General features: G+C 39.4%; 2 protein-coding genes across 6 annotated transcripts in view; one reads left to right on the top strand and one right to left on the bottom strand.

The window, feature by feature from the left end:
- The first annotated feature begins 569 nt into the window (after positions 1–569).
- Positions 570–27,436, top strand: part of LOC137288279 (alpha-mannosidase 2C1-like) — a 43,232-nt gene continuing 16,365 nt past the window's right edge. The window contains exons 1-17 of one of the 5 annotated variants that reach the window (XM_067820765.1): positions 570–681; positions 11,899–11,997; positions 12,116–12,241; positions 12,440–12,563; positions 13,255–13,322; positions 13,682–13,859; positions 15,183–15,280; positions 15,552–15,643; positions 15,892–15,998; positions 16,464–16,574; positions 17,764–17,856; positions 18,153–18,269; positions 20,008–20,103; positions 21,919–22,010; positions 22,457–22,510; positions 23,464–23,593; positions 24,251–24,439. In XM_067820765.1, the coding sequence (XP_067676866.1) occupies positions 11,900–11,997; positions 12,116–12,241; positions 12,440–12,563; positions 13,255–13,322; positions 13,682–13,859; positions 15,183–15,280; positions 15,552–15,643; positions 15,892–15,998; positions 16,464–16,574; positions 17,764–17,856; positions 18,153–18,269; positions 20,008–20,103; positions 21,919–22,010; positions 22,457–22,510; positions 23,464–23,593; positions 24,251–24,439 (1,773 nt within the window). In that variant the 5' untranslated portion in view covers positions 570–681; position 11,899. Of the gene's footprint in view, positions 682–5,891; positions 6,010–11,898; positions 11,998–12,115; positions 12,242–12,439; positions 12,564–13,254; positions 13,323–13,681; positions 13,860–14,640; positions 14,660–15,182; positions 15,281–15,551; positions 15,644–15,891; positions 15,999–16,463; positions 16,575–17,763; positions 17,857–18,152; positions 18,270–19,859; positions 19,956–20,007; positions 20,104–21,918; positions 22,011–22,456; positions 22,511–23,463; positions 23,594–24,250; positions 24,440–27,436 lie in introns of those variants that run through there. The other 4 variants (XM_067820763.1, XM_067820761.1, XM_067820764.1 and 1 more) reach the window with 4 other exon arrangements.
- LOC137287723 (uncharacterized) lies at positions 8,685–9,857 on the bottom strand. Its single transcript, XM_067820111.1, has one exon. It carries the CDS (start codon positions 9,855–9,857, stop codon positions 8,685–8,687), a length of 1,173 nt encoding a protein of 390 aa, XP_067676212.1.

Raw genomic sequence — 27,436 nt, 5'->3', positions numbered from 1 at the left:
ATTCAACGTGAAAGTTCTCATTTTTTACGCTGTTGTTTATTATGAAGCAAAATCTCATTTCAAACGGGCATTAAAATGTGTCCTTTGTAATACAATATCATCGCACTCTAATTTGCATAAAGCCATGGTCTGTTCCAAATAAGTAGCTTCGGACGTAGAAAAAGTCAACATTGTTTATTTCTGCACCAATCTCTCCTCACTAAAGTCCTTTTATTACGTTTCCTATCTTCCTACCACTGGAATTGTAGTTAGGCCGAACTTAGTTTAACAGATATTTAACACATTCACATATCAACTACATAAATTATAGAGATAAATGTGAAGGAAACCCCCATATTACCCTATTTCCTACAGCACTTTAGTATCTCTGACTCCCACAAAATACAGACACACAAATATGTAAATAAGACAAACATCCCAAGATTCCCATCGTGATTTAAACAAACCACGAATACCAGATATAATTTTACAAAATCACAAGGTAAGAAAAAGAAGAAGAAACAATTTGGACGGGTTCGATCCTGCAAATATAAATTACAATTGTTTGAGCCACTTAGCTTATAAGCTTTAGAGTAACCTCCCTTCCGTCACATCTCATCACTGCACTCGACCGAGTTAGTTTTTCGTGCATGATCGAAGAACATCTCAAGTGGATGTCATTCAGCGCCTATAATACACAACGTAAGTAGGTTAACCGATGTGCACTGTGTGATAACACAATACATCGTGATTACTTTTTAATGAAAGAAAGCATGCATAAGACTGTCGTTTGAAATCGGTCATGGCTGCAACATTACATTACTATCGTAGTATCGATAGAGACGCCAAAGACGATGTATTGAACCGTGACATATCGTACTCGTGTCACTTTTTAAATTGATTTTCCTCATACAATTTAACATTGTCTTGTTGCCGTCTCTTCCTTTCAGTGTAAACAAGGATGGATTTCAAAGTATTTAGAAAAGTTTGGTAAAGGTAATTAGAACAAGAATGATGTTAAATCTGTCGATGATTGATGATAATCGATGAATGAGAATAATGTTTTGTAGCTTTCTTTCTGTGTTTCCACAGTGTAAATTTACTTTAGTTACATTTTGGTGTTGGTCATTTATTGAAGCAGGTACAGCCTTCTCAGATACAAACCAAGACTGTGAGGTAGCCTGCAATTAAGCTGGCGAACAGTTAGTTGTGTAATAAAACTTATCGCCAATATATCAGTACTGGCTAGTTATCGTGTACAAGTAATTAACAACATCTGACTGTAGCGCTTGCGCAGACAGCTTGACTAGTACTTCCTTTATACTTCACACATTGACACATGACAAAAGTGATATGCTATGATGACAGTTAAGATCATTCTTAGTAGTTCACACTATAGAAGTTACAAATATGACCCCCTCGGAAGACTAGACCCAAACACTTTGGGGGGTGTCACGTGACCATAAGTATGTTGACATGAAATTTCATAAATGAAGGGAATTGAATGACATCCATCTTGGTTGTGTTGTGTATCTTTGACAATTTACAGTTCAGTCCATAAAAATTGCAGATTTAAATTTGTCTAAGCATACCCATATTGCAAACACTCAATCGCTAAACTCTGAATTGACCTATATTTCCATTTCCGTTTTATGGACTCACCTGACACCATGCAGACAATACTGACGAAATGTAAGGGACAGTTTTCACTTTTATCTTTAGGTTTTTTTCCCAGAGACAAAAAATACCAAGATTCAAACAAGTACTCAAAAAGTCAACTTTGATAAGTTCAGTCGTGCAGCAACATCTCCATATTCCAGTCAGTTTATGAGTTACATCAGCATCTATTAACATTCACAATGAGAGCGAGTTTTGTTCTTTTGACTTTTTTTTTTAAAACAACTTCCCATCATGAAACCTTTTCAATATGTCAAGGTTTGAAACAGAAAAGTTTTATTACCTAATTTTTGTCACATCTGGTTGATAACATGAAAATTTCAGAGATGGCGATAACTGGTCTTCTTTGTTGTTGGGAAAGCACATTATACACTAACACACTTCCTGTTGACCGCATTTTGGAGAAATACGATCAGCGACTGTAAACAAGCAGGAAATGACAGTGAATAGCTAACCTGTCTTGAAGATGAAAAGTGTTTCATTATCTTAAGAAACAATGAAGCAAATTGTTAAAAACCACTGAAAACTGGCAATAACTAGCTGCTAGCCCGTATCATTCTTGCCCAGTTCCGATCATTTATAATTCTGGTATTTTTTGCCCATAGTGTTTGACAGCAATAAAGGACAGCAAAAAAAAATTCTCTGCGGAAAGTAGCATAAGAGCAAAATTAAAGATAAAGTTATGAACCATATAAAGGAAACACTTGCCTAGGTACACTATCAGTTATTTGTGGTTACTTTTTGATGTAAATATATATTATTTCACGAATGACATGAGAAATTCTGAAACGGTGATGACTGTTACAATTAATTGTGAGAAGGCAACTATTTGTACTGACACAGTTCCATTCTGCAACATTGTATAAAACTTCCTTTGGAGGCAGTGAACATGCTGGACACATTGGAGGATAGCAGAGTAATTTTGCAAACATCACTAAAATATGGTGATAACTGTTCCGCAGCCAGTAGTGTGTAATGTGTTTGCTCATCAGGGATTCTATCCAGAAAGCATGTGTAACATTTGTGTTGGTATAGAGTTGTTTTGTTTGCCATTTGTGCAAGTCTATGATAAGCTATACTGTTATATTCCTTGTGTACTGTTATTGCTGAGTATTAGTTATCGCCAATATGTACTTCACTATCATGCAGCTCTGGTCAGTTACGATCCCGGTATTTCCACTTTATTGGCAACAATAAAGGAGAGCAAATGAAAGTTCTTTATGGGAAGTAACTTAAGTGAAAAATTAAATTTCGAGTTATGAACCCTGTTAAATTTGTTAACTTTATTCAGCTTGGGGGGAGGGGACAATAAAGATAAAGTTGTGTTGACTTTTTGTTCCTATCCCTTTGAAAAATTCTGATATACTTTGAACTGGTTATGTCATTCATAATACTTCATCATACTTCATCATACTTCATGATTTGTGCCAGTTTGGTATTGAAGCAAAGCAGTTTTGTTTGTTAGTTGCCATGGCTATATTTGTGGATGAAATGACATGTCATTGTTTGACATTCAAGATAAACTGATTTTCTGAGCCACAGTCATTTGTATGTTGAATTTATGGCCCTTTGCAATTATCAATGGCCCATAGATTGAAACTAATGGCCCAGACGTGCAAGGAATGGCCCTTAGATTTCGTAAAGATGGTCCAAATGGCTATGAATAAAATTTCCTTCCCGATTACTTGGAAATGGGCGACTGGAAGTTAAGCAACTCTGGTGTGAATGAAGTGTACATATGTAGGCTAACGTATTGCTCTTATGTTTCTTTATGCACTCATGAAAATCTGTGTTTGAATTGGTCTTCAGCGAGCCATGCTTGTTAACGATATTGGGTAGTAAGCCTTGTGGACTTGGTTGATGCATGTCCTTGTATCCCAGTTGTGTAGATTGATGCTCCTGATGTTGATCTCTAGATTTTCATGTTTGGATTATTTACTGACCATCATCATTTAGCTTGTAATCTGCTAATTATGGCATTAAGAAACAGCCAAACACAAGGAGCTTTAAACATTTATACACCTTCCATACTCTAAAGCACAGAGTATCTGCAAAGAGAGCAGATAACCAGATCCTAGAGCATGGCATACCAGAATATATTCAAACTTATCTTGCCTCACTCATTAATGTCATTTTCTGACTGCCTGAGTGCTCTTCTATTATTTTCAATGTATCCTGCTTACAAGTGATTAACATATTCAGTGAAGTCAATGACGTGGCCAAGTCCTGCCACTTCCAGATCAGAAGATACATCATAGAAGATTGTTGTAAGACTATAGTACCCACATCAGTACTCCCTGGGTTATGGAAATGGTCTTGTCTTTGGACTACCTGAAACCCTAACCAGTTGACAACAGAAGGTGCAGAACCATGCTGCTAGACCAAACTTGGCCGACGTGGAGAGATTATGCCTGTTAGAGAGAAGCTACGCTTGCTTCCAGTCAGACAGAGATGCCAATATAAGATCCTGATGTATGCCTATGAATGTCTCCACGGTTTGGCATCATGTTGTCCTCAGGAACTTGTTGTGCCATATCATCCTGCCAGGTCACTCAGATCAGAATCTGAATCTTGTATCCGTCAACCAAAGACATCTACAGTAATGTATGGCCACAGATGTTTTGAAAGCATTTCAGCTAATCTTTGGAACAGTCTACCAATCAGCCTACAAAATTCATCCTCACAAGACATTTTTAAGAATGCTCCTAAAACTCATTTCTTCAAAGCTGCTTAATCCACATAAGGTATCATTAGTTTTAACCTTAATCTCTGTGTACAATTTTACTCCTTCTTTTATGTGTTTTACCATGCCTTTAATATTTTGTTTTATCATCACTTGTATACCAACTGTATATCACCATGCAGAATTTTACATGTGAAGCACCTTATAGTGTTTTTAAATAGAATATAGAAACCTTGTGTATTATTATTATTATTATTATTACCCTGCTGGGAATGCTGAACTCATTTGATACTTCATGGTAGTAATTCTTTATCTGGAATAACATTGAATCACGTATGGAAATTACTGATGTTTTGCAAATGCAAATTGATGGAAGGGAGATAACTCTATATCTGTTTTTCTGGTCGTCTGCAAAATCAAGCAGTGGGTACAAAACAATTTGTATCCATACTTGAAACAATTCAGAATCAATATTGAGGTGTTTGGTTACATAAATGTGTTGTTCACTGCTCTCTCGGGGCCCATGGGTTGATGTACCCTTGATGTGCTTCTGATAATTCCTGGCTCTTGGCGCAGAATGGATGAAACAGGAACACGTTGGTTGGAGTCAACATACTGTTTCTGAGTGGGGTATCCATTAGTGGTGTTCCAATGATCGAAAATGATAAAAAATCGATGAAGGAAGGATTGAAAATAGTTATTGATTGTGAAAAAATATATTTTTGATTAATCAGAATTTTGTTGTTGTGGAATAACTCATTTGAATGAAGTAAACTAACCTTTAAAAATGTCACTAATTATCATGTATAAACATGTACAACAGTGTAAATCTATGTGCACTGTATTCATAGTTTTATATTCATCACAACAGTAAATATTTGCTCTAAGCAATCTGTGAATAAATTTTGTATCTATTGTGAATGTAATGAGATGTACTGACAGATATTTGTTGTATAGATAAACAGAATAATTACATTAACAGTAACTAGACAAAACCTAGTGAAAACCTTTTGAACTGGTGATTTCATTTTAAAATGTATATATTTTGATAATAACTGATAATTGTTCACATCAAGTCCTCCGATAATCAATTGTGGATTTGTTTTCCAAATCCCAACACAAGTATCCATGTGAACACTACTGGCCCCGTGAAACTTGTGAACATCAGTCATGGCAAATCTGTTGCTGGTAAACTCAGGAATATTCCACCGCTATGACTATTGTCCATGTAACTCTCTTCCCACTCAATGTGCAGTAGGGTAGCCCAGTGGCTGAAGCGTTCACTCATCACACTAAAGGCCATGATCCCTCATTTGGGTGCAATATGTGAAGTCAATTTCAGGGTCACCCTACCTTGATATTGCTGGAATATTGCTAATAGTGGCCGGTGTAGAACCATACTCACTCACTTGTCTCCTCCTGACAGACAGGTTCCCGGAGTGTTTACACAGTGAGACACTGAAGACTGACCCTAACTGGCCTTCTGTCTGGATTAACATGGATTAGATAACCAGTTTGGAGGGTTATCATTACATGACCTTGCTAGCATATCAGTTTGTGAAGTTTTTGTTGACAATGCATGTTTGAGTTGCATTGAGTTGCAAATGTGACCCATTTGAAGGATCTCGGACATATCACACACATCATCTCTGAGGCTCCCCTGTATGCAGGTAATGTTGACTTGTTTCTTGTGTTTTCGGGAAGGACATTTATTGAGGGACCAGACAAAGATTCTTGCTTAAACTTCCTGGGTTTGGGCACGTCTATACATCTGTAGGTTAGTAGTGGTTGATACAAGTGATAGCTGCAGTGTCACTGTGACAGGCAGTGGCTGGGGACTGTGGGTGTTTGTGCCCTGAGGAGAGGAGGTGGAGTGGGGTTTTAAATGGTCTGTCTGTCTGTCTGTCTTTGTGGTCTGAATGTTCGTGTGTGTGTGTCTCTATGGCAGTTGATGTGTCTGTCTGACTGTCTCTGTCTGTTTGTCTGTAATAGTAGTCTACTTATATTGCCCTCATATCCAAACACATTGCCTGCTCTAGGGGCTTTGTACATTACTATTACCTGTCATAAGACACTATAATACTTTCTGATACTTTTTCTTCCTCACTGTGCTCTGTTTCTCAGTCTGTCTGTCTGTAGTGTGTCTATCTGTCTCTGTGGTACCAGTGTGGACATAGGTTGATTTTATTGTATATGCAAAAGTGAGTCTCAGTCAGACACAGTTTTGTGCTAATTCTTAGACGTAACATTTCTGCCTGGCATTCTCTGGGTAGACAACCTTAACAAGGGAGGTGGACATAAGCCCACACAGCAGTGCCCATTTCATGTTATGACAGCCTAATGCTATTAGGATGTTCGTATGTCACTTTTAGACGGTAATGTCATGCTAATGTCATAAATCTACCCAGTTTTAGCAGGAAGTTAGCTGTTTGGCCATAGTGGTCAGAGAAATGATTAGTCATTGTCACTATGAGAAAGCGAGGTGGCTATGAACTTTATCTATCATTTCCTGCGGTCTCTGTGGAATGTTAAATTTCAAAAAGATTTGAACTATGAAATGATATACTGTAGCAGAGACACACTACTTCATGATCTTTGTTTGGACGCAGGATACCTATTTAACCGTAGAGTAATCTTGTTAAGCTTTAAAGGAATAAAGACAGAATGTGCTGTTTTGGCATCGTTTGTTTTTGACTGTTAAAGGTGTCTTGGAAGTGCTTTGTTCATCTGAAAAGTCTCTGTCCAGTGCAACAATGATATGAAGAAAGTGTCAGCAGAATTAATTGCACATGTCCAGATGTAATTAAAATGTTTACGCTCCATCAAGCTGATAGACTGGGGAATCAAATGTTTGAAAATATAGCCTAGTTTATGAAAGCAAAGTTTCATGTACCTTAGATTAGCTGTTCTGTTGTTAGAACCTCAAGGACATCTGGACTGACTTGTTCACAAATCTGATGCCACAGTTCAAACATTGCTGACTAAGGGGTTTTGTGGAGGGGTATTTTATCTTTGACAAACAGTTTGGTTGCAGAGACTTGGGCTGAAACAAGTAGGGCAAGGTATTCAACATCTTCAGGGTAGGGCAAGGTCAAGTACAAATGTACTCTGGTGCCTGACAGCATATTACTCGCACAATGAAGGGCAAGGTGAAGTACAAGTATGTACTCTTGTACCTGACAGCGTATTACTTGTCCCTACCCTTGTAGGTACCTCCGTTCCTCCAGTAACTACGGTACAGGTATTAGAAGTAAGTTATTCAGAACAGGAATTGTTTTACCATGGCTGAAATGTTTGTTGTTGAATTGATCCTAACAGTACAGTATTACATGAAACTAATGGGATTGGATGGTCAGGCTTGCTGACTTGGATTTGAGATGTCATCATATCCCATTTGCGGAGACTGATGCTCAGGATGTTGATCACTGGATTGTCTGGTCCAGACTCAATTATTACAGGCAGCTGTAATATTGCTGAATGCGGAACAGGTCTTTGACAGACATGTCAACAATGAGTTGTATCTGCAGGTGTCTGACAAGGAGAGGTTTTCAAAATTTCAGGTTGGAGTTGTTTGTTGACAAGTGAAAACGGTTTCTTAAGGTGTTACTTGAAAATTTGACTGACACTCCTTGTTTTATTTCTTGTTTTATGGATTTTTCCTGATAAAATCTACAGGCACAAGGAAAAAAATTAAAATCACCAAAGTAATATTCTTTCTAAATATTAAAACTGTTTTAGTTATTGCCATTTATTAAGTGTCTATGGGGCAAAAATACAAAACAAAAAAAGTAATCGTGTAAGTTTACATTTTGGGCCAATAAAATTGTAAGGATTTGATTTTTTGAGCTGGCAAAAATTTTTTTCCTGTTTTTGGAAATGGCACAGTCTAACACCTTACTGACAGGACATAGCATGTCAGGTTATGAATAAAAGATCAATTGTGTGTTTACATTTTCTCCTCTTGTTTCATCAGCAAACATCAGTCTCCCAATTCACTACTGTATTGCGCCCTGTGATATAGTGATTAGAGTGGAATGTCAGGGGCTCAATGTGTGGCTATCTCACACCTAAAGACATTAAGATATGGCACTTGGTAGTTGGTGGCCCTTGCGAGTAATGGATAAAATGAGTGTCTGAATCCATGCTTAACTTCCACGTGGTATATCAGTGAGCTAGCACTATAAAACCAACTCAAATCTTGACTAGTACAAGCAGCCACACATACACATACATACACATCGTCATATGAATGAAATATTCTCAAATATGACGTTAAATCCCATTTTCACCTCACCCTACTACTGTATCATCATAGATCTGTTTCTTTTGGAGCTGAGTATGTGTCTCAAACTTGAGAGCCTTGATGATGCTTGAAGGGAGATTGATGGAGGGAGAATGCTTGAAGGGAGAATGATGGAGGGAGAATGCTTGAAGGGAGAATGATGGAGGGAAAATGATGGAGGGAGAATGCTTGAAGGAAGAATGATGGAGGGAGAATGCTTGAAGGGAGAATGATGAAGGGAGAATGATGGAGGGAGAACGCTTGAAGGGAGAATGATGAAGGGAGAATGCTTGAAGGGAGAATTCTTGAAGGGAGAATGATGGAGGGAGAATTCTTGAAGGGAGAATGATGGAGGGAGAATTCTTGAAGGGAGAATGCTTGAAGGGAGAATGATGAAGGCAGAATGATGGAGGGAGAACGCTTGAAGGGAGAATGATGAAGGGAGAATGCTTGAAGGGAGAATGATGAAGGGAGAATGATGGAGGGAGAATTCTTGAAGGGAGAATGATGGAGGGAGAATGATGGAGGGAGAATGCTTGAAGGGAGAATGATGGAGGGAGAATGCTTGAAGGGAGAATGATGGAGGGAGAATGCTTGAAGGGAGAATGATGGAGGGTGAATTCTTAAAGGGAGAATGATGGAGGGAGAATGCTTGAAGGGAGAATGCTTGAAGGGAGAATGATGGAGGGAGAATGATGAAGGGAGAATGCTTGAAGGGAGAATGATGGAGGGAGAATTCTTGAAGGGAGAATGATGGAGGGAGAATGCTTGAAGGGAGAATGATGGAGGGAGAACGCTTGAAGGGAGAATGATGAAGGGAGAATGCTTGAAGGGAGAATGCTTGAAGGGAGAATGATGAAGGGAGAATGCTTGAAGGGAGAATTCTTGAAGGGAGAATGATGGAGGGAGAATGCTTGAAGGGAGAATGATGGAGGGAGAAGTCTTGAAGGGAGAATGATGGAGGAAGAATGCTTGAAGGGAGAATGATGGAGGGAGAATGCTTGAAGGGAGAATGCTTGAAGGGAGAATGATGGAGGGAGAATTCTTGAAGGGAGAATGCTTGAAGGCAGAATGATGGAGGGAGAACGCTTGAAGGGAGAATGCTTGAAGGGAGAATGATGGAGGGAGAATTCTTGAAGGGAGAATGATGGAGGGAGAATTTTTGAAGGGAGTAAAGACAGCAAATATATCAATGATGACTATCAAGAAATATGGTAGTCTTGCTTCCTTTCTCATGTGTTCTTACACATGACCTACCTTCAAGATGTGTATTGATGGCTCTGCAATGTTTGCTTGTTGTGAAAACATATTTATGCTGCAATATGGTTGAATGAATAATAGGGGTGAAATAGTACAAATGTGTATTCAGTCTAAGTAAACTTATCCTCAGTACTTTTCTACATACTCCACCACTGATTCTAACAAAACCTTATGGGAGGTCGCGTCAGGTAACCTTTGAGATTGACCAATCAGGACACAGCTTACCAAATCGCAAAAGTGCACATTCGCACATCCCTTATGAACTTTCTATCTTGAAAAAGTTAGTACCCGAACGATTCCGAATGGTATTTAGCGTACGATTGCTTCCGGGTGATGCACACGGCGTACATACTGCCATGACAACGGTGAGTAAACAGCCGCTGAAATAGTGTTTTTGACAATATTCAAGGGTGTTATCTTGCGGAAATATTAGCTAATGGTAACCAATGTAATTGAAACCCCAAAGCGTATATACTGCAGGTCAAATAACTGTTTTAATATGCTGATTTTTGTTTGTGGAGAGATCTGTGTCATTGACCTGAATATTTTGAAAGTCCCTCCGATCCCTAAATAGTAGCCGTTGTCTGATTGGTTAAATCTATTTAACCGTCTTGCATTTGATTGAACTGTCATTGATTGCTCAAAGGTTACCTGATGCGACCTTCTACTAGGTTTTGTTAGACGCAGTGGTGTAGTGTAATGAAATACACTGAGACGAAGTTACTGAGACTGAATGTGTATTGAGCTTTATACCATGATGTGATGCTTGATACACTTTTCTGTATTGACACAAGATGATATGCTCACTAAATGTATATACTATGTACTTGTTTCATTCCACTCCTGTTCTAGTTGGGTAGCCTTGTGGTTAAAGTGTTGGCTTGTCACGCTGAGGTCCCGGGGTCGATTCCCTACATGGGTACAATATAAGTTGTTCACTGCATGGTCACGAGGGGCCATGGGCTCATGTACCTTCGAGGTCTGTTTATGTTCCCAGAGCCCGCATGAGCCCATGGACCCTGAGGGCCGAACAACGTGTTTATCTTACCTAACACCTGAATTTTAATTTTAAACTGTTTGAATTACTTCTGTTGAATGCGAGGTGAATCGCCATTTTGCAGACGACACAAAGAAAAACAAATTTAGAGTTAACTCCCTTCCATCGATTTTCAATTGCAAAACATCAGTAATTTCCGTGCTTGATGCATGATTCAATGCTATTCAAGGCAATGAGTTACTACCATGAAGCACCAGAAGAGTTCGGAATTCCCAGTGGTGTACATTGAAAATAATGCATCGCCTGTAAGCGGGGTACATTGAAAATAATAGAATAGCGCTTAGCCAATCAGAAAGTGACATTCATGTGTGAGGTAAGATAATATGTGAGTCCCATTTCTGGTGTTCCCAGAATGTTGCTGGATTGTTGCTCAAAGCGTCATAAAACCAAAGACAGCCAGTCCTGTGCTCCGTTGTTCAAAACAACCTGAGCTAAGATCAATCTGAAACACTAAGGTTAGAGTTATGGTCCCCTTAAGAAAACGATATGCCCGTTGCACAAAACAACCTTAGGGCAACCTTAACTTGGGTTCCAACCTTAGCCATAGCCTTAACTAAGGCTGAACTCTTTGGCGCAGGAGTAATGGAAGCATCCCTGTTTACCACATGAATCCAGCATGTCCAGTTGACTCGTTCTTTCTCTTTACACTCTCTGCTTCCCAACCTTAGAGATTCTAAGCTTGGGTCACCCCAACCTTAGTTATCAACCTTAGTTAAGGAGGCTAACCTTAGAAAAGGTCTAAGGTTGTAGTCTTAGAGATAATGTTGAGATACGGTTGTTTTGAACAATGGAGCACTGAACCAGTATTTTGTCTATCTTTCATGTTAACTACCTGAGGGTCAAGTTAGGACCTTAGCTCATCCATGAGATTGGCTAATCTACAAGCAGATATGGTTGTGACTGAGATTCTGCTACCATAAATATTGCAGTTGTCTTCAAGTACCTGTGAATGTGTTTCAGGATGGACCACACAGTATTCAAACATCGCAGGACAACTCTGGAGAGGGCTGAGAAGTTCATTTCTCCTATTTACTTCACTGACGTCAACTTGAGGGGAAAGTGAGTGTAGCGATTTTTCTTGGATGCATGTTGCATTCAGGTGTTAGTCTCATTATACAGTGGTCTCTGGCAGAATCGGCCTCTGTAAATGCTGACATGAATATTTCCTCCATTCCAGAGTGTACCCCAAGAAAGCACCACTGACAAAGATCCTCCACTATGCAACATCTGAAAGGATTCCTTATGAAAAGGCTGTAAAGGAAAAATACACTCCAGCAAAAGTCGGAGAATCTTTTGGACCAACGTAAGTTAGCGATGTATGATTTGTGCAAAGACTGACCAGAAATAACAAACATGGTGACTACCATATTCAGTATTTGCTAGTTGAGTGAATCCATTTCAAGGACCCTATTTTAACTCTTTCAGTTGCACTCTAAAACCTCGAATATGAGGTCGTGGAATGTTTAGGGAGTATGTCATGTTCAGTGTATGTTGTGTGCAGATGGTCGACACACTGGTTCCGTTTGGAGATGGAGGTTCCCGCTGACTGGGAAGGGGAGGAGGTGAGGCTTATCTGGAATTCCCACACTGAGGCACTTGTGTGGGTGGATGGCAAACCTGTACAGGTGAGAATAGAGATATGGTTCTCACACAGAGTCACTCTCATAGCACCTTAAGGAATATCAATTTCCAATCTTTCATATTACAGATCTCTATCTGGTACTGCTAGTTAAATATAACTCAAAGAAGACAGCATTTCAGCACAACTGATTAATAAATACCAACATTTTGAGGCAAAACGTAATTTGGGAAAAATTTCTGTGCAGTTTTACTGTAAAAGACACACTTTGAGGAAGTTAAATAAGTCCCTTTTAGGGCTAGCTCGTTTTAATGTAATAGGAGCTTTTTAGGGCTAGGTCCTCTTAGCCTAGTTGTTCCCTTTTAGGGCTAGGTCCTTTCAGCCTAGTAGGTGGTCTGTTTAGCAGTTGGTCCCATTAGCTTAGTAGACTTTTTCAGGCTAGGTCCACTTAGCGTAATAGGTCCTTTTTAGGGGTAGGTCCTTTTAGTCTAGTAATTTCTCCTGGTTGGTCTCTTTTAGGGCTAGTTTTGTAGTGTAGTAGGCCCTTTTTAGCAGTAGGTCGTATCAGCCGAGTAGGTTCTTTTTAGTTTTAGGACATTTTAGCATAGTTGGTCCTTTTTAGGCTAGGTCCTTTTAGCCAAATTGATGGTTGATTAGTTGTTTGAATTAGACTACCAGCTTTAGATGATTATGATCCTGGGTTGCAAGTACCAAGTTTACATCATGATCATCTGCAGGGTTTGAGTGGGGAGACCAAAAGGCACGACTACATCTTGACACGGAAGATGAAGAAGAAGCAGAACAAGTGAGTGTTTCTGTTATTTAATGAGTATGCTTGTAATGGCATCAAAGGTGTCGAACATTGTAACCAGATCCCACTTATGTATTGTGTTGCAGATACACAGTGTACATGGAGGTGTTCAGAAATGGCATCCAAGGCCTTGGGTGTGTTAACTGGCCTCAAATATTTTCTCACATATTCTGTTCCAGGTACACAGTGTACATTGACATGGCCTGTTATGGCATCCTAGTTGTAGGGTGTAGTAACTGGATCCTACAATTTTCATGCAGATAGACAGTGTACATTGAGATAGCCAGTAATGGCATCCAACTTTCTGAGTGTGTTACCTGGCCCCAAATATTTTCTCATGTTATCTGTTCCAGGTACACAGTGTACATCGAGATGGCCTGTAATGGCATCTTAGGTGTTGGGTGTGGTGGTATGATCCAGCCCACTGACCCCAACAGGACCTTCACCTTGTCCACAGCGGAGATCGCAGTCTTTGACCGCCAAGCCTATGACCTGCTACTGGACATCATGATCCTGTATGAGATGGCTAAGGTAAACATCATTGTGGATAAAGGGCCATGATCCTGTATGAGATGGCTAAGGTAAACATCATTGTGGATAAAGGGCCATGATCCTGTATGAGATGGCTAAGGTAAACATCATTGTGGATAAAGGGCCATGATCCTGTATGAGATGGCTAAGGTAAACATCATTGTGGATAAAGGGCCATGATCCTGTATGAGATGGCTAAGGTAAACATCACTGTGGATAAAGGGCCATGATCCTGTATGAGATGGCTAAGGTAAACATCATTGTGGATAAAGGGCCATGATCCTGTATGAGATGGCTAAGGTAAACATCATTGTGGATAAAGGGCCATGATCCTGTATGAGATGGCTAAGGTAAACATCATTGTGGATAAAGGGCCATGATCCTGTATGAGATGGCTAAGGTAAACATCATTGTGGATAAAGGGCCATGATCCTGTATGAGATGGCTAAGGTAAACATCATTGTGGATAAAGGGCCATGATCCTGTATGAGATGGCTAAGGTAAACATCATTGTGGATAAAGGGCCATGATCCTGTATGAGATGGCTAAGGTAAACATCATTGTGGATAAAGGGCCATGATCCTGTATGAGATGGCTAAGGTAAACATCATTGTGGATAAAGGGCCATGATCCTGTATGAGATGGCTAAGGTAAACATCATTGTGGATAAAGGGCCATGATCCTGTATGAGATGGCTAAGGTAAACATCATTGTGGATAAAGGGCCATGATCCTGTATGAGATGGCTAAGGTAAACATCATTGTGGATAAAGGGCCATGATCCTGTATGAGATGGCTAAGGTAAACATCATTGTGGATAAAGGGCCATGATCCTCCAAGCAATTGTAGCCATAGGCGTAGCTAACGTTATAAAAAAAACAAATAAAAAAACAGGCTTAATCATGATTTTGAAAATGAAAAATGGGCAAGCCATCAATGCTGTCTAAATATAAAGCGTTGGAACTTATTGGATTTACATGAAAAACCTGGCTTTCTATGCACCTAGTATCCCCATTGTAACTCTACACTTTACCAAGAGCTTACAACTAGTGAAGTGATGTGAATAGGGTCCAAAGATTGCATTTCTCTCTGATAATATTAACGTCTGTCCCAAAACATTCCAAGTACTCATAAAAAATAAACTTTTTTATACCACCAAATAGAAACCTAATGACTTGAGAATAGGTAATATGCAGTGTCACGTTTACAGTAATATTTGACATGAAGGATTGGGAACTTGTTGGAGCCAACTCCCAAATCTACAAACAAATAGCAGCCACTGCAGCCATCTTGACAAATTCATGTCATCCTGTTTTACTTGAAGGAAATCCCTGAGAAGAGGGAGCGGAGTTACCAGGCCCTCTATACCGTCAACAGCATCATCAACATGTGTGACACTGCTGACAGATCCACATACAAAAAGTAGGTCATTCAGGTGTTGTGAAGATCACAAAAATTATTTCTGTGAAAGGTGTTTCTCCTAATGATTCAAAGGGTTGACAGCAACACTGACCTCATGATCCCATCAGTTGTCTCTTATGACAGCATGGGTTGCTGAAGACAAATGCTAGCCCAAATCTTCATAGGTAACTTTCATAGTGTTCTATTCAAAGAATGACTTAGCTCTCATAGCAACACCAGCCAAGAACTGGTCATGCTGGTATATTTGTATAAGTTTTAAGTCTGTGTATAGATGCAGGGAGGTTGCCCAAGCTTTCTTGAATCAGAGGAATGGAGAGAGCCAACATGTCATCCATGCCATGGGGCATGCTCACATAGACTCAGGTGAGGTGGCAATTTTCATGCATACTTTTCATGCACTATGTTTCTTTGGTTGCTACTAATGAGTGTAGGAAACTGCAAGACAATGATCTAATGATGATTGAATACCAATGGAGGACCAATTTACAATGCATGATTTTAAATGTCATTTTTGTTTAATTGCTTTTGCCCTTCACTGTTTTGAGCTTTTATTGCACATGTGCATGAATTTTGGTATTTTTCATTGTGTGAATGGTGCTTACATTGTGCAGCTTGGTTGTGGCCATACGCTGAGACTATCAGGAAGTGTGCTCGCAGTTGGAGCTGCACAGTCAAGCTGATGGACGAATATGATTGGTTCACATTTACTTGTTCTCAGGTAGGGAAGTATTTTACATTTACATGTTCTCAGGTAGGGGAGTATGTCACATTTACATGTTCTCAGGTAGGGAAGTATTTTGCATTTACATGTTCTCAGGTAGGGAAATATTTGACATTTACATGTTCTCAGGTAGGGAAATAGTTCACATTTACATTTTCTCAAGGAATTCATTTTTGCATATGTGTTTTTGCTGGTAGAATAATAATTCATGTTTACAGCAGAAAATAATTCACTATTACATGTACACAAGCGGGAATATATCCCTGTTACGTCTTCTGAGGTGGAAGTAGGTTGTCAGAACCAGACGACAGCATTTTCACTTGTTCTCTGGAACATCTAAGTACCACCACACTGACAAACCAAATGGTCAGTCTAGTGAAATTGGTTTAAAAATACCTTAAGTCTAATGAATTTTGTGGAGATAAACGTTATGTCAGAGGCACTCTCCCTCCTATCTTACAGGCCCAACAGTTCCAGTGGATAAAGGACCACTACCCCAGCTTGTACAGCAAGATCCAACACTTTGTGAAGGCAGGCAGGTTCATACCTGTTGGAGGCTCCTGGGTAGAGATGGTGAGTTACCAGGATTCACTCAGGCTGAAAATAACATTGAATTTAGCAACCTATGTATATGTGGCAGGCTTTTTACATGATGTGCAAATGAGTGTCCAGTATGTGCAAATGTAGAGAATGGACACATCAAAAACATCACTGTGTCCAAAGGGACACACAATATTCATTATGCCCACAACACATCTATGACTTTGCTAAGTGTTTGTTTCATTTAGAGTATTTACGTGCATCATTTCATTTGTCAGCATGATTAATGATTCATTCTAGGTTATAAAGAAATTATGAAAAAAACATAATCCTCTACATTGTTATTTCATAGGAACTCCACATTTGCCTTGAAAGCAATAATTGGGGGAAAGGGCTCGATTTAGAGTGTTGGTACTTGCACTGGTGCAACCCAATATGACAAAGTTCAATCTAATTATTAAGTCTGTCTTGCACCAGGTGCAAGTCCGTTCTTGAGTGGGTAAACTTCTAAATAAAACATCTAATTAATTCGATAGTATATTTCTTCCATATAGCAATAAAAGCAGTGCAGCTAGAATTTAGCTCATGCAACTAGGTTTATGTCTAAGGTTGCACCAGGTGCAAGCAGGCTGAGATCTCTTAAATCGAGTCCTGGGGGTCTCTGGAACACCCATGCCTGTGAATCAAGGTGAACCCAGCATTTGGGATTGCTCATTCTGAGTGTAATTGATATGTGCAAAATATTGGGTGAGAGTTGGGACTCAGCCTTCTGAAAGTGCTAGGGACTGAGGAATGATTTACTGAGAAACTCTAATCCTAAATATAGCATATGTTCACATAAATCAAGTAATTATTTTCCTTTCTCAGCATAAATCTTACCATTTTGTAGAAAGTCAGTGTGTCTATTAAATTCAACAGTTCAGCAATGGAATGGCCTTTAAAAACATTGAATCTGATGACCATGGTTAGCTCTTTTGTTTATGTGTCATATATCCTTGATGTAATGAGTGATGATATTATTCACCATAAGACTGATTCACAGGGTCAGTAGACCATATGGAAATCCTGCAACGTGGGCAGCAGTCTTTGAATTGTCTGTTTGGATATAGAAATAAACTGTTCTGGTAATGAAGGAAAACAGGAACAACCTAATGCATTTTTTTGAAAGCACACTTTGGTTTTTGTTTTTGTCTTGTCTCAAAGTACAATTTATTCTTTGCAGGATGGTCTTATTCCAAGTGGAGAGGCCTTCATCCGCCAGTTCCTGTATGGTCAGCGGTACTTCCAGAAGGAGTTTGGTGTGACCTGCACAGAGGTGGGCATTGTGAAGGACATTTGATGTTTTAGAGATGAAATTTAATCTCTGTACAGAAAACTGCATTTTTAACATGTATGACCGAGACCAAATTGCATGACATGCTAACTGTGATGATTTGTTTGTTTGTTTGTTTCACACTGCACTCAGAAGTGTGGGTCAGTTATGTGGCTGCAGTCTGTAAAGAATGAAGTCTGGACAAAACAATCCAGAGGGTAAAGTCTGACTTTGATCGACTAGGATTGGTGTCACAAAGTGGACACAGCAGAATCTCATAGATCCAATTTCTGTTTTAGTTCTGGTTGCCAGACACTTTTGGGTATGCAGCACAGTTGCCTCAGATGATCAAGATGTGTGGGATGACACGCTTCCTGACACAGAAACTCAGCTGGAACATCGTCAACAAATTCCCGGTCAGTACAAACCCAACTAGTCAGTAAGAAAATGGTTAAATGATGTTTTCAACAATCAGTTGTATCATAGCATGTCACCTTGTAAAGGAAAGCCAAAGTCATACATGTCTTGAATAAAAGCTACTTTAGCGAAACCTTCATACTCAAAGCTGAACCCATGATCATCGGATCTTGGCATTAGCAAGGGATGTAATTCACAGCAAATTTTGGTGCCTCAAAGGAGACAAGTTAAAAACTTTAAAAACTTGTGGAAGACTGATATTATCATGAGCAAGTGAAGCTCACTATTTGTGTACAAGGTCGAATACATGCATAGCATTGTGATATGATGCCGGTGTTGTTGCAACATTGTATTGTATAGGGATGTTCTAGTAGCCTAATGGGTAAAGTATTTGCTCATCATGCTGAAGACCTAGGTTCGATTCCCCACATGGGTACAATGTGTGAAGCCCATTTCTAATGCACCCCACCATGATATTGCTGGAATATTGTTAAAAGCGATGTAAACCATAGTCGCTCACTCAACCTGACATAACAAGATTGAAATTATTCCTTTCATACGTCATGAGGGTGATTTACTGATTACATTTTTGTTGGCATTTCAATCAACACAGATTTATGCTGAGAAAGGAAAATAATTACATGATTTATGTAAAGTGTCACATTTTAATCAGGGTGTAAACTTTTGTAAATTAGAACCAAAGGAAACTGTTGATCCTTGTCATGCTGGTGGACAACCTGATTTGTTTATCGTGACAAAGTTAAGGATGTCATCTGTGGGAGGACTGTGCACCCCACTGCCTCTGTTCGTTGTAATGTTGTTTGTTGTTAAATGCAATATTTCAAGAACTACATGGTGGTCTGTTAATATGTGCACAAGATAATCCAGTAATTAACATCATGACACAATATGGAAAACATAAATAGGGGATATTATATGAGTGCTCATGTCATACTATGTTACGGCACGAGTGCCTAAATGTTGGTATTTCCCGAGTGAGAGCGAGGGATATACCAATATTTAGGCAACAATGTCATAAACATAGTATGATATGGGCACGAATATAATATTCTGTTTATTACCAGTGGCATCAAATTGAGCATAATGAACCCAAATCTACTTTCAAACACAGGATGTCTACGTGTTATGGCTCATGTAGAAAGGAATGTCACGGAAGAAACGTGATGTCATAGCATTGTTGATGATGTCACGTCACGACAAAGGTTCATTTTGCCCTAGAGCATTGTATAAAAAATATGAACTCCACTATGTTCTCCGTCGTAGGTAATAACACACAATTATCCAACTCACCATGGTGGGCCAATCAATCCTTTTAGTTTCCTATTACAAGTGCAAGCTGCTTGGGACACAGTTCTTATTGGAAGACCAACTCAAGTGAATGAAAGTTAAAACTGTAGGTTCTGATTATTGTTACTGACTGGAGGATTAGATAACATCTGGCTCTCTAAATACAATATACATTTCCCACCACCCTCTTTAATTTTTAATTCTCTGATTTTAATACAATGTCACTCTTGCAAAATAGGCCATGCATTGAACACCTAGCTGTGGACTGATTGACATTTCAGCATCACACTTTCTTCTGGGCAGGCATTGATGGCTCCAGTGTTCTCACACATTTCCCGCCAGGGGACAATTATGGTATGCAGGCTGAAGTCAAGGAGGTGAGAATCATCTCCCCTGTTTGCATGACTTTCTCATTTACACATGTTCCAGAACCACACATTCTGGTGGGAAGGCATCGATGGCACGCCAGTCCTGACTCACTTCCCACCCGGGGACACTTATCATATGATGGTTAATGTGAAAGAGGTGAACACATACTAGCCAGTATCGCTTATGGTGGCAGGGTTTGTTGGTTCCACACCAATTAAACACAAGTGATCCCCACTCTCAAAAACACTTCCTTCCTTTAATAAACTGTGGTAGCCATTCCTTACCCAAATGTAGTCCTGAAACCTCTTTCTCCCAGTGTTCATTCAAGATCTTGCGCCGTTCACATACTAGTATTCATTCATTCATTCATTCATTCATTCATTCATTCATTCATTCATTCATTCATTCATTCTGTAATATTAATAATATAATATGTCTATGGGTGTAAATTTACAGATAAAATAAAATTACTATGGCGCACTGTAAATGTATATCAGAAAGACATCAGGAGTTTGTTTTCACTTCTCAAACAAGCACATCTTTGGTAAACAACAATACGCCTATCTGACACAATATTTTCAAAATGACCCACGTAACTGAAGGCTGGAGGGCTATGGGCTCACTTTTTAGAAACTCTTAAATGAACACTGCTCTCCTCCATCCATCTTTCCCTCCCTTCCCTCCTTGCTTTCTTCCTTCGTCTTCTGAAGCTTTCATTTCTGTTATATTTCATCATTTATGTCAAGGGTCAGACCAGTTGGTATTCTTATTTATGGATAATTCTGTTATGACTATGTAACAAAACTGTCAAAGCATGTGTTTTATTTCATTCTCTAAATTACTTTACCCCTTATACCGAAACAAGTTGTTGATATTTTGTTGCTCTATCTCTGGCAATCGCATGTAGACAGTATTCAGATCAAGAATATTTGTAAAACAACAACTCAAACTGGCTGATCTTACAATGTTACATGAATTGTTTTATAAATTGTAAGGTATGAAGTTTTAAGATATCACTTTTTAAAGTTCAGTTGAAATTCATGCTGAATAAGACTAATTAAGTATTATTCACAAGACCAGACAGTTATATTAAAATTCCAAACAAGAAGACAGATTTTCCAATTTATATGTGTTACATCTCTATTATTTGTGTCATCATGATTATTGTAGAAAGTTAGTGATAATGTCATGACAGCGTGAGATGGATCTACTTGGAGGAAGATATGTCAAATATGATCGTTATCAGGCCAAAGGAATGTAAAGATGTAATTTGCTTTCCTCTGTTAAGAATGGTACATATGTATTCCTGTATACAAAATCTCGGCAAGAATGATGCATATTTATTGCTGTATAGATTGTACAGGGGAGAATGATACAAATATACAGTCATGTCTCGTTAATCCAACTACCTTTTATCTGACAATTCGCTGTATTCAATGTTTGTGTTAGTTACAAATTGAATAAATCTAACTTAGTCTGATTTATTTAATCCAACAATTTGCTGTGGATGTCAGATTAACGAGACATGGATTGTCAGTGTGAGAATATAACATTTCTGTTTCTGTATTTCACTTGTCGTTTAACAAAAGCTCAAATTTGATCATTTTTATCATAATCTGATCCATCTCGAGTTATCTCCCTTTATGATCGTTCATGAAACTATCGTAGCAAAACATTCTGCCAAATGTTGCTGTTTCAAGACAAACTAAATGAAAAGATCTTAAGGGTGCTAAATTCATCACATGGTGTTTTGGTGTACGGGACTGTAAGACCCTTTCCAAACAAAACTACAGGTAATATTATCATGGTGAGTGTGTATTATATATTTTCTTGTATATATAATAAATAAAATAGCCCATTATATTTCCATATAGGTTGCCTAGATGATGATATTATTCAATGTATAGATTGCCAAGGCAAGGATAATGCATATATTTATTCCCAGTAGACATAGATGTTGTGTGTTGCCAGCTCCTGTATACGGTGGACAACTTCCAGGACAAAGGCCGGTCTGCACGCACATGCTACCTCTTTGGATATGGAGATGGAGGACATGGTCCAACGTTAGTCCCTTCATTTGCATCATTTGCCTCTTTATTGTCTCTTCATATATGTATTTACAATGTGGCCTGCATAATACTACATAATACCAATTTTTATTTCATTACAATGCATTTCATCATTGTGACTGTTAAATTTCCTTTGGCTTGTAGAGATAAATGCAAAAATGTAATATTTGTAGTTTTCATCTGTGCTCTGAGGCATGGCAATTTACTTAGTTGTCTTCCTTTCTTGTGGCAGGATTTGGTGATTGTGTGTTTGAAGCAATGACCAGCCAGATAAATTTCCCTGTTTTGTCAGTCTCATTTCCAGTCCCTTACAAAGTGGTAAACAGTCACAACCTGTATGATATGCAAATTCTTTTCAATCGGATGCCTGTGGTGATTAACAGGAACCTACTCCTCTTATACTATTCATTTTGATCTCACTGTTTGTATTTTAATGTCAGAGAGGAGATGCTTGAGAAGCTGCAGAGGATGAAGGATGTTGATGGGCTGCCAAGGTTGGTTGAAAGCACTTCATGAAATTTAGGGGAAGGATGGGTTCAGTTCCTCCCATGCAGTGTTTGCTCTGATGCATAAAAGCTGCGTATTTGACACACAAATTATCTCATTTATGCAGTGAATTTGAAAGCTTGTATCATTGTTGAAGCAATGCTACTGGACCCTAAGTTCAGATAATCTAAGTTTGTAATTTGCTGTTGTTTAAAAGTACTTAGTTCATTGTTTGCCAGTTAAGTTTGCCAGTGCTGATTTGATATCTGATCTTTACATTGTTTTTTCTCGTTCCATACTGAAGCTGACTCCAAAAAACATGTCCATATATATCACAGTGGGGAACACCAGATATGGGCTTCACAAATTCTATCCTTGCAGTAGTGTTTGCCCTGGACATGAAAATATTAGAGTCATCATGACTCCCTCTGATGGCACCAGAGAGCCATGATGACTCCTAATGTTTCATGTGCAGGGCAAACACTACTGCATGGATAGAATGTGTGAAGCCCATATCTGGTGTTCCCCACTGTGATATTGCAGGAATATTGCTAAAAGCAGCATAAAACCAGCCTCACTCACTCATGAAGTTTTATTATGATTCATATGATCCATGTAGGCTTCATACAACAAGCATGAGTCACTGGAGAACATTTCTCTCCTATAATCCCTTCAGTGAATAAGGATTAATTGTTTAAGTCTGTTATAAATAAGCTGCCATGATAAAGCTCAGTGACTGCTGAGTTTGGCTTTTGTCTGTTTTGTTAAACAACTTTTATCCTAAGTTGAATACAATTCTGAGATTTGAATATTCAGTTGGCAAGGTAAAATTATGAGGATTTTCAACCTTAGTGTCACTTTATTTGATTTACTGTTTTTTAATGTGAAATTCATCAGTATGTTTTCACTGTAAATAGACTATAGTGAATGTTGTTTTAGCTCTTGGTTATATCTGTTTCAGGGTAGAGATGAGTACACCAGATGAGTTCTTCACGCTAGTGGAGAAGGAGAGTGGTCAGGACAAGCTGTGCACATGGAGAGGAGAGCTGTACCTGGAGCTGCACAATGGCACCTACACAACACATGCTCAGGTCAGCAGCAAAAACTAACAACATGCTCAACACTTACTTACGTAGAAGTACAGACAGGGCCATGACACTTCAAAGTCTTGGTCTAACAAATAGAGACAGTTGTGTTATCATCCTGAACTGCACCATTCAGTTTTTGATTGGCAGGTTTACTGTTTGATGTCACACATAACAATGTTCCAGATATATGGTTGTGGTCTGTAAATAATCAAGTTTGGACCAGACAATCCAACATCATAATCTTCAGTCTACGCAATTATGATATGATGAAATGTGTCAGCCAAGTCAGTGAGTCTGACCACCTGATCCCAATAGTCACCTCTTAAGACAAGCAGGGGTAGCTGAAGACCAGCTTTCACCTGGATCTTCATGGGTATAAAGTGCCAATTTTCTGATCAAACAAACAGTTACAGTCTTGTGTTACAGTCACAAGTCTTGTTAATCCGACATTGTCCTTTGCACAGCTAATTGTTGGATTAACAAGGATGTCAGACTAAGTAATTGAGACAAAATTACCTTTATTCAATTTTTTTGCTCATCAGAAGCACCAGATAAAGCCAATTGTCAGATAAATGGATGATAGATAAATGAAACTTGACAGTAGTTGTGTAATTGTCTGCCCATTTTGACAAGTAGTGATGTTGGTCTTTGCTTCTCAAGGTCAAGAAGAGTAACCGCAAGTGTGAGTTCCTGCTTCATGATGTGGAACTGATGGGAACCATAGCAACCATCCTGGCATCCACTGGTGGGAAAGGCTACAAGTATCCCAGTGTAGAACTGGAGAGAATCTGGAAGCTGTTTCTCCTCAACCAGTTCCATGATGTGCTGCCGGGTTCCTCCATTGAAATTGTAGGTACATATAGGCTGTACAAACTTTATTGCTGTATAATATAAGAATTTCATGGCTATAGATTATAAACAATTCATAGATATACAGTCAGACCGCGGTAATCTGGACACTTCAGTTTTTCATCAAAAACGTTCGGATAGTGAAACATACGGACTACTGAAACAAACTTTTATGAACACCACTACAGTAGAGTTACTTCCTTTTGATATGGCAATGCAAAAACATACGAACATATACAAGTTTCAAAAGACTTTAATACAGTTTGTATGCATAACAACTTGAATATTCATATAATAACCAAGCAATGCATACAATCATGTCTGCATAGATTATACATACATGTAACAAAACTCACTGTGAAAGAAATCTTCTCGAAGATAAAGCGATTGTGGCTGGTCGTCTTCAGCACACTGGATGAAATGCTTGACGAGATATTTCTTGTAGTGGGCCTTGAAAGTTCTGCGATGTGGTGTCTGGGGGCAAGAAATGAACATTCACGTTGGTCAGTTTGACATTGGCACACTTGTGACTGGCAGCATTGTCACAAAATAAGACCACGTGTCGACCATGTGATCGCATCTGTCTGTCAGATGATCATAGCCAATCACAAAACATATCCGATGTCATCCATGCTTTCTTGTTAAACTGATATTAGACATACATTTCTGGATTAAAGTCTCTTCCAAAACATCTCATATCGCGGGAATCAGATTATCGGGGTCCAGACTAATGCGGCCTGACTGTATATAGTAGTCACTTCATGGTTATAGCTTGTAGGCATGTCATGGCTAAAGATTATAGGCTTTTCATGACTGTAGACAGTAGGCACTTAATGACTATAGACTGTGGGCATTTTCACTTAGTAGCTAAAGATTGTGGGCACTTCATGGCTGGAAACTGTTGGCACTTTGTGGCTAAAGATTGTGGGCACTTCATGACTGAAGACTGTGGGCACTTCGTGGCTTTAGATTTGGGGCACTTCATGGCTTAAGATTGTGGGCACTTTATAGCTAAAGATTTGGGGCACTTTATAGCTAAAGACTGTGGGCACTTCATGGCTAAAGATTGTGGGCACTTAATGGCTGGAAACTGTTGGCACTTCATGGCTAAATGTTTTTGGCACTTCATGGCTAAAGACTGTGGGCACTTCATGGCCCTGCATTGTAGGTGATTCATAGCTAAAGATTGTGGGCACTTCATGACTAAAGACTGAAGATGCTGCTGTGTCATATCCTCAAAAAAATGTGTGGTGTATGTTTCAATAGTAGTATATACAATGACAGTTCTGGACCACTTTCAAGAAATGTCTCTACAAAGCCTTATTTACTAAATAAGGCTTTGGTTGGGTCATTAGCTCTTGCTACTATTACCCCTACTACTTAACGTGTGTTGGAGGTAACACTGTGCCGTACGGTACGATCAATAATTCTTCTCTTACAAACCCCCTACCCGGCCCATCCCTCAAGTAGTACAAGTTAGGTTCGTCGGCTTTCATATCCACTTTATCTATGTTGTAAGTTTTGACTGACCATATAGGATCGGTGGCCCGCTTACGGTTATCACCCTCGTGTTCCCCCGGCTGGTATAGATACATTACCCCTACTACTTAATGTGTGTTGGAGGTAACACTGTGCCTATGTCATGTTTATATCGATGAAAGGGTGTGTACCCCTATGAGTACATGGATAGTTGGGCTAAGTTCACCGAGACCAGACTACCCCCTATTGACTGCTTTTATAGCAAGCTGAATGAGGCGTCCGTCTCACGAGATGATTACTCGCACGCGACTAACGTATGGAATAAACTGGGTTGTAAGAACCTGGGTGATTATCACGACCTGTACTTGAGGACAGATATACTGCTGTTAGCCGACGTGTTTGAGACATTTAGGTGGACATGTTTAAAGCAGTATAAACTCGATCCCGCATGGTATTACACCAGCCCAGGTCTGTCGTGGGACGCCTTGCTTAAAAAGACCGGAGTTAATTTGGAATTGCTCACAGATTACGACATGCACCTATTCATTGAGAAAGGTTTGCGAGGTGGGATTTCCATGGCATCCAAACGATACGCGAAAGCAAATAATCAATACGTGAAAGGTTACGATCCTAACAAACCAACCAATCACATTCTCTACCTCGACGCAAACAACCTGTACGGCTGGGCCATGAGTCAGTATCTACCTACAGGGGGATTCGAATGGGTACCCCACGTTGATGTTATGGGGGTTGCACCAGATTCGAACAAAGGTTATATCCTCGAGGTTGACTTAGAGTATCCCAAGGAATTACACACATCACACAACAGCTACCCCCTGGCCCCCGAACGTATGAGGGTTAACCCAGACTGGATGTCTGAGTACCAACATAACTTGTCAGGTGGGCGTGTGACAGACGTTGAAAAACTCGTGCCTAACTTAATGAATAAGACCAAGTACATCGTTCACTATCGCAACCTACAGCTGTACCTGTCGTTGGGTATGAGGCTGACCAAAATACACAGGGTGCTCATGTTCGACCAGAGTCCATGGATGGAGCCCTACATCAGAATGAACACAGACCTACGAAAAAAAGCCACCAGTGATTTTGAGAAAAATCTCTACAAGCTCATGAACAACTCGGTGTTTGGTAAGACTATGGAGAACCTGAGGAAACGCGTGACCGTGAAGCTGGTTCGGTCGAGTGAGGAAGACAAGCTCAGGAGATTGATAGCCAGTCCTGCATTCAACCGTAGTAAGATATTCACAGACAACCTGGTTGCCCTGCACATGAAGAAAAGCCACATAAAATTCAACCGGCCTGTTTACGTGGGGATGAGCATCCTCGATTTATCCAAACACCTGATGTACGACTTTTACTACAACGAGCTCAAGAAACAGTACGGCGACAGGTGTGAAGTGCTGTACACTGACACGGATTCCCTGCTGATGGAGATTCGAACCGAGGACGTGTACGAGGACATGAAAAAACACCTCGATTTATACGACACCAGCGACT

The sequence above is a fragment of the Haliotis asinina genome, chromosome 6 (assembly GCF_037392515.1).
Source record: "Haliotis asinina isolate JCU_RB_2024 chromosome 6, JCU_Hal_asi_v2, whole genome shotgun sequence".
NCBI classification, from domain to species: Eukaryota; Metazoa; Mollusca; class Gastropoda; order Lepetellida; family Haliotidae; genus Haliotis; species Haliotis asinina.
The sequence above is the reverse complement of the archived record's forward strand: the minus strand, read 5'-3'. Positions and strand labels throughout refer to the sequence as shown.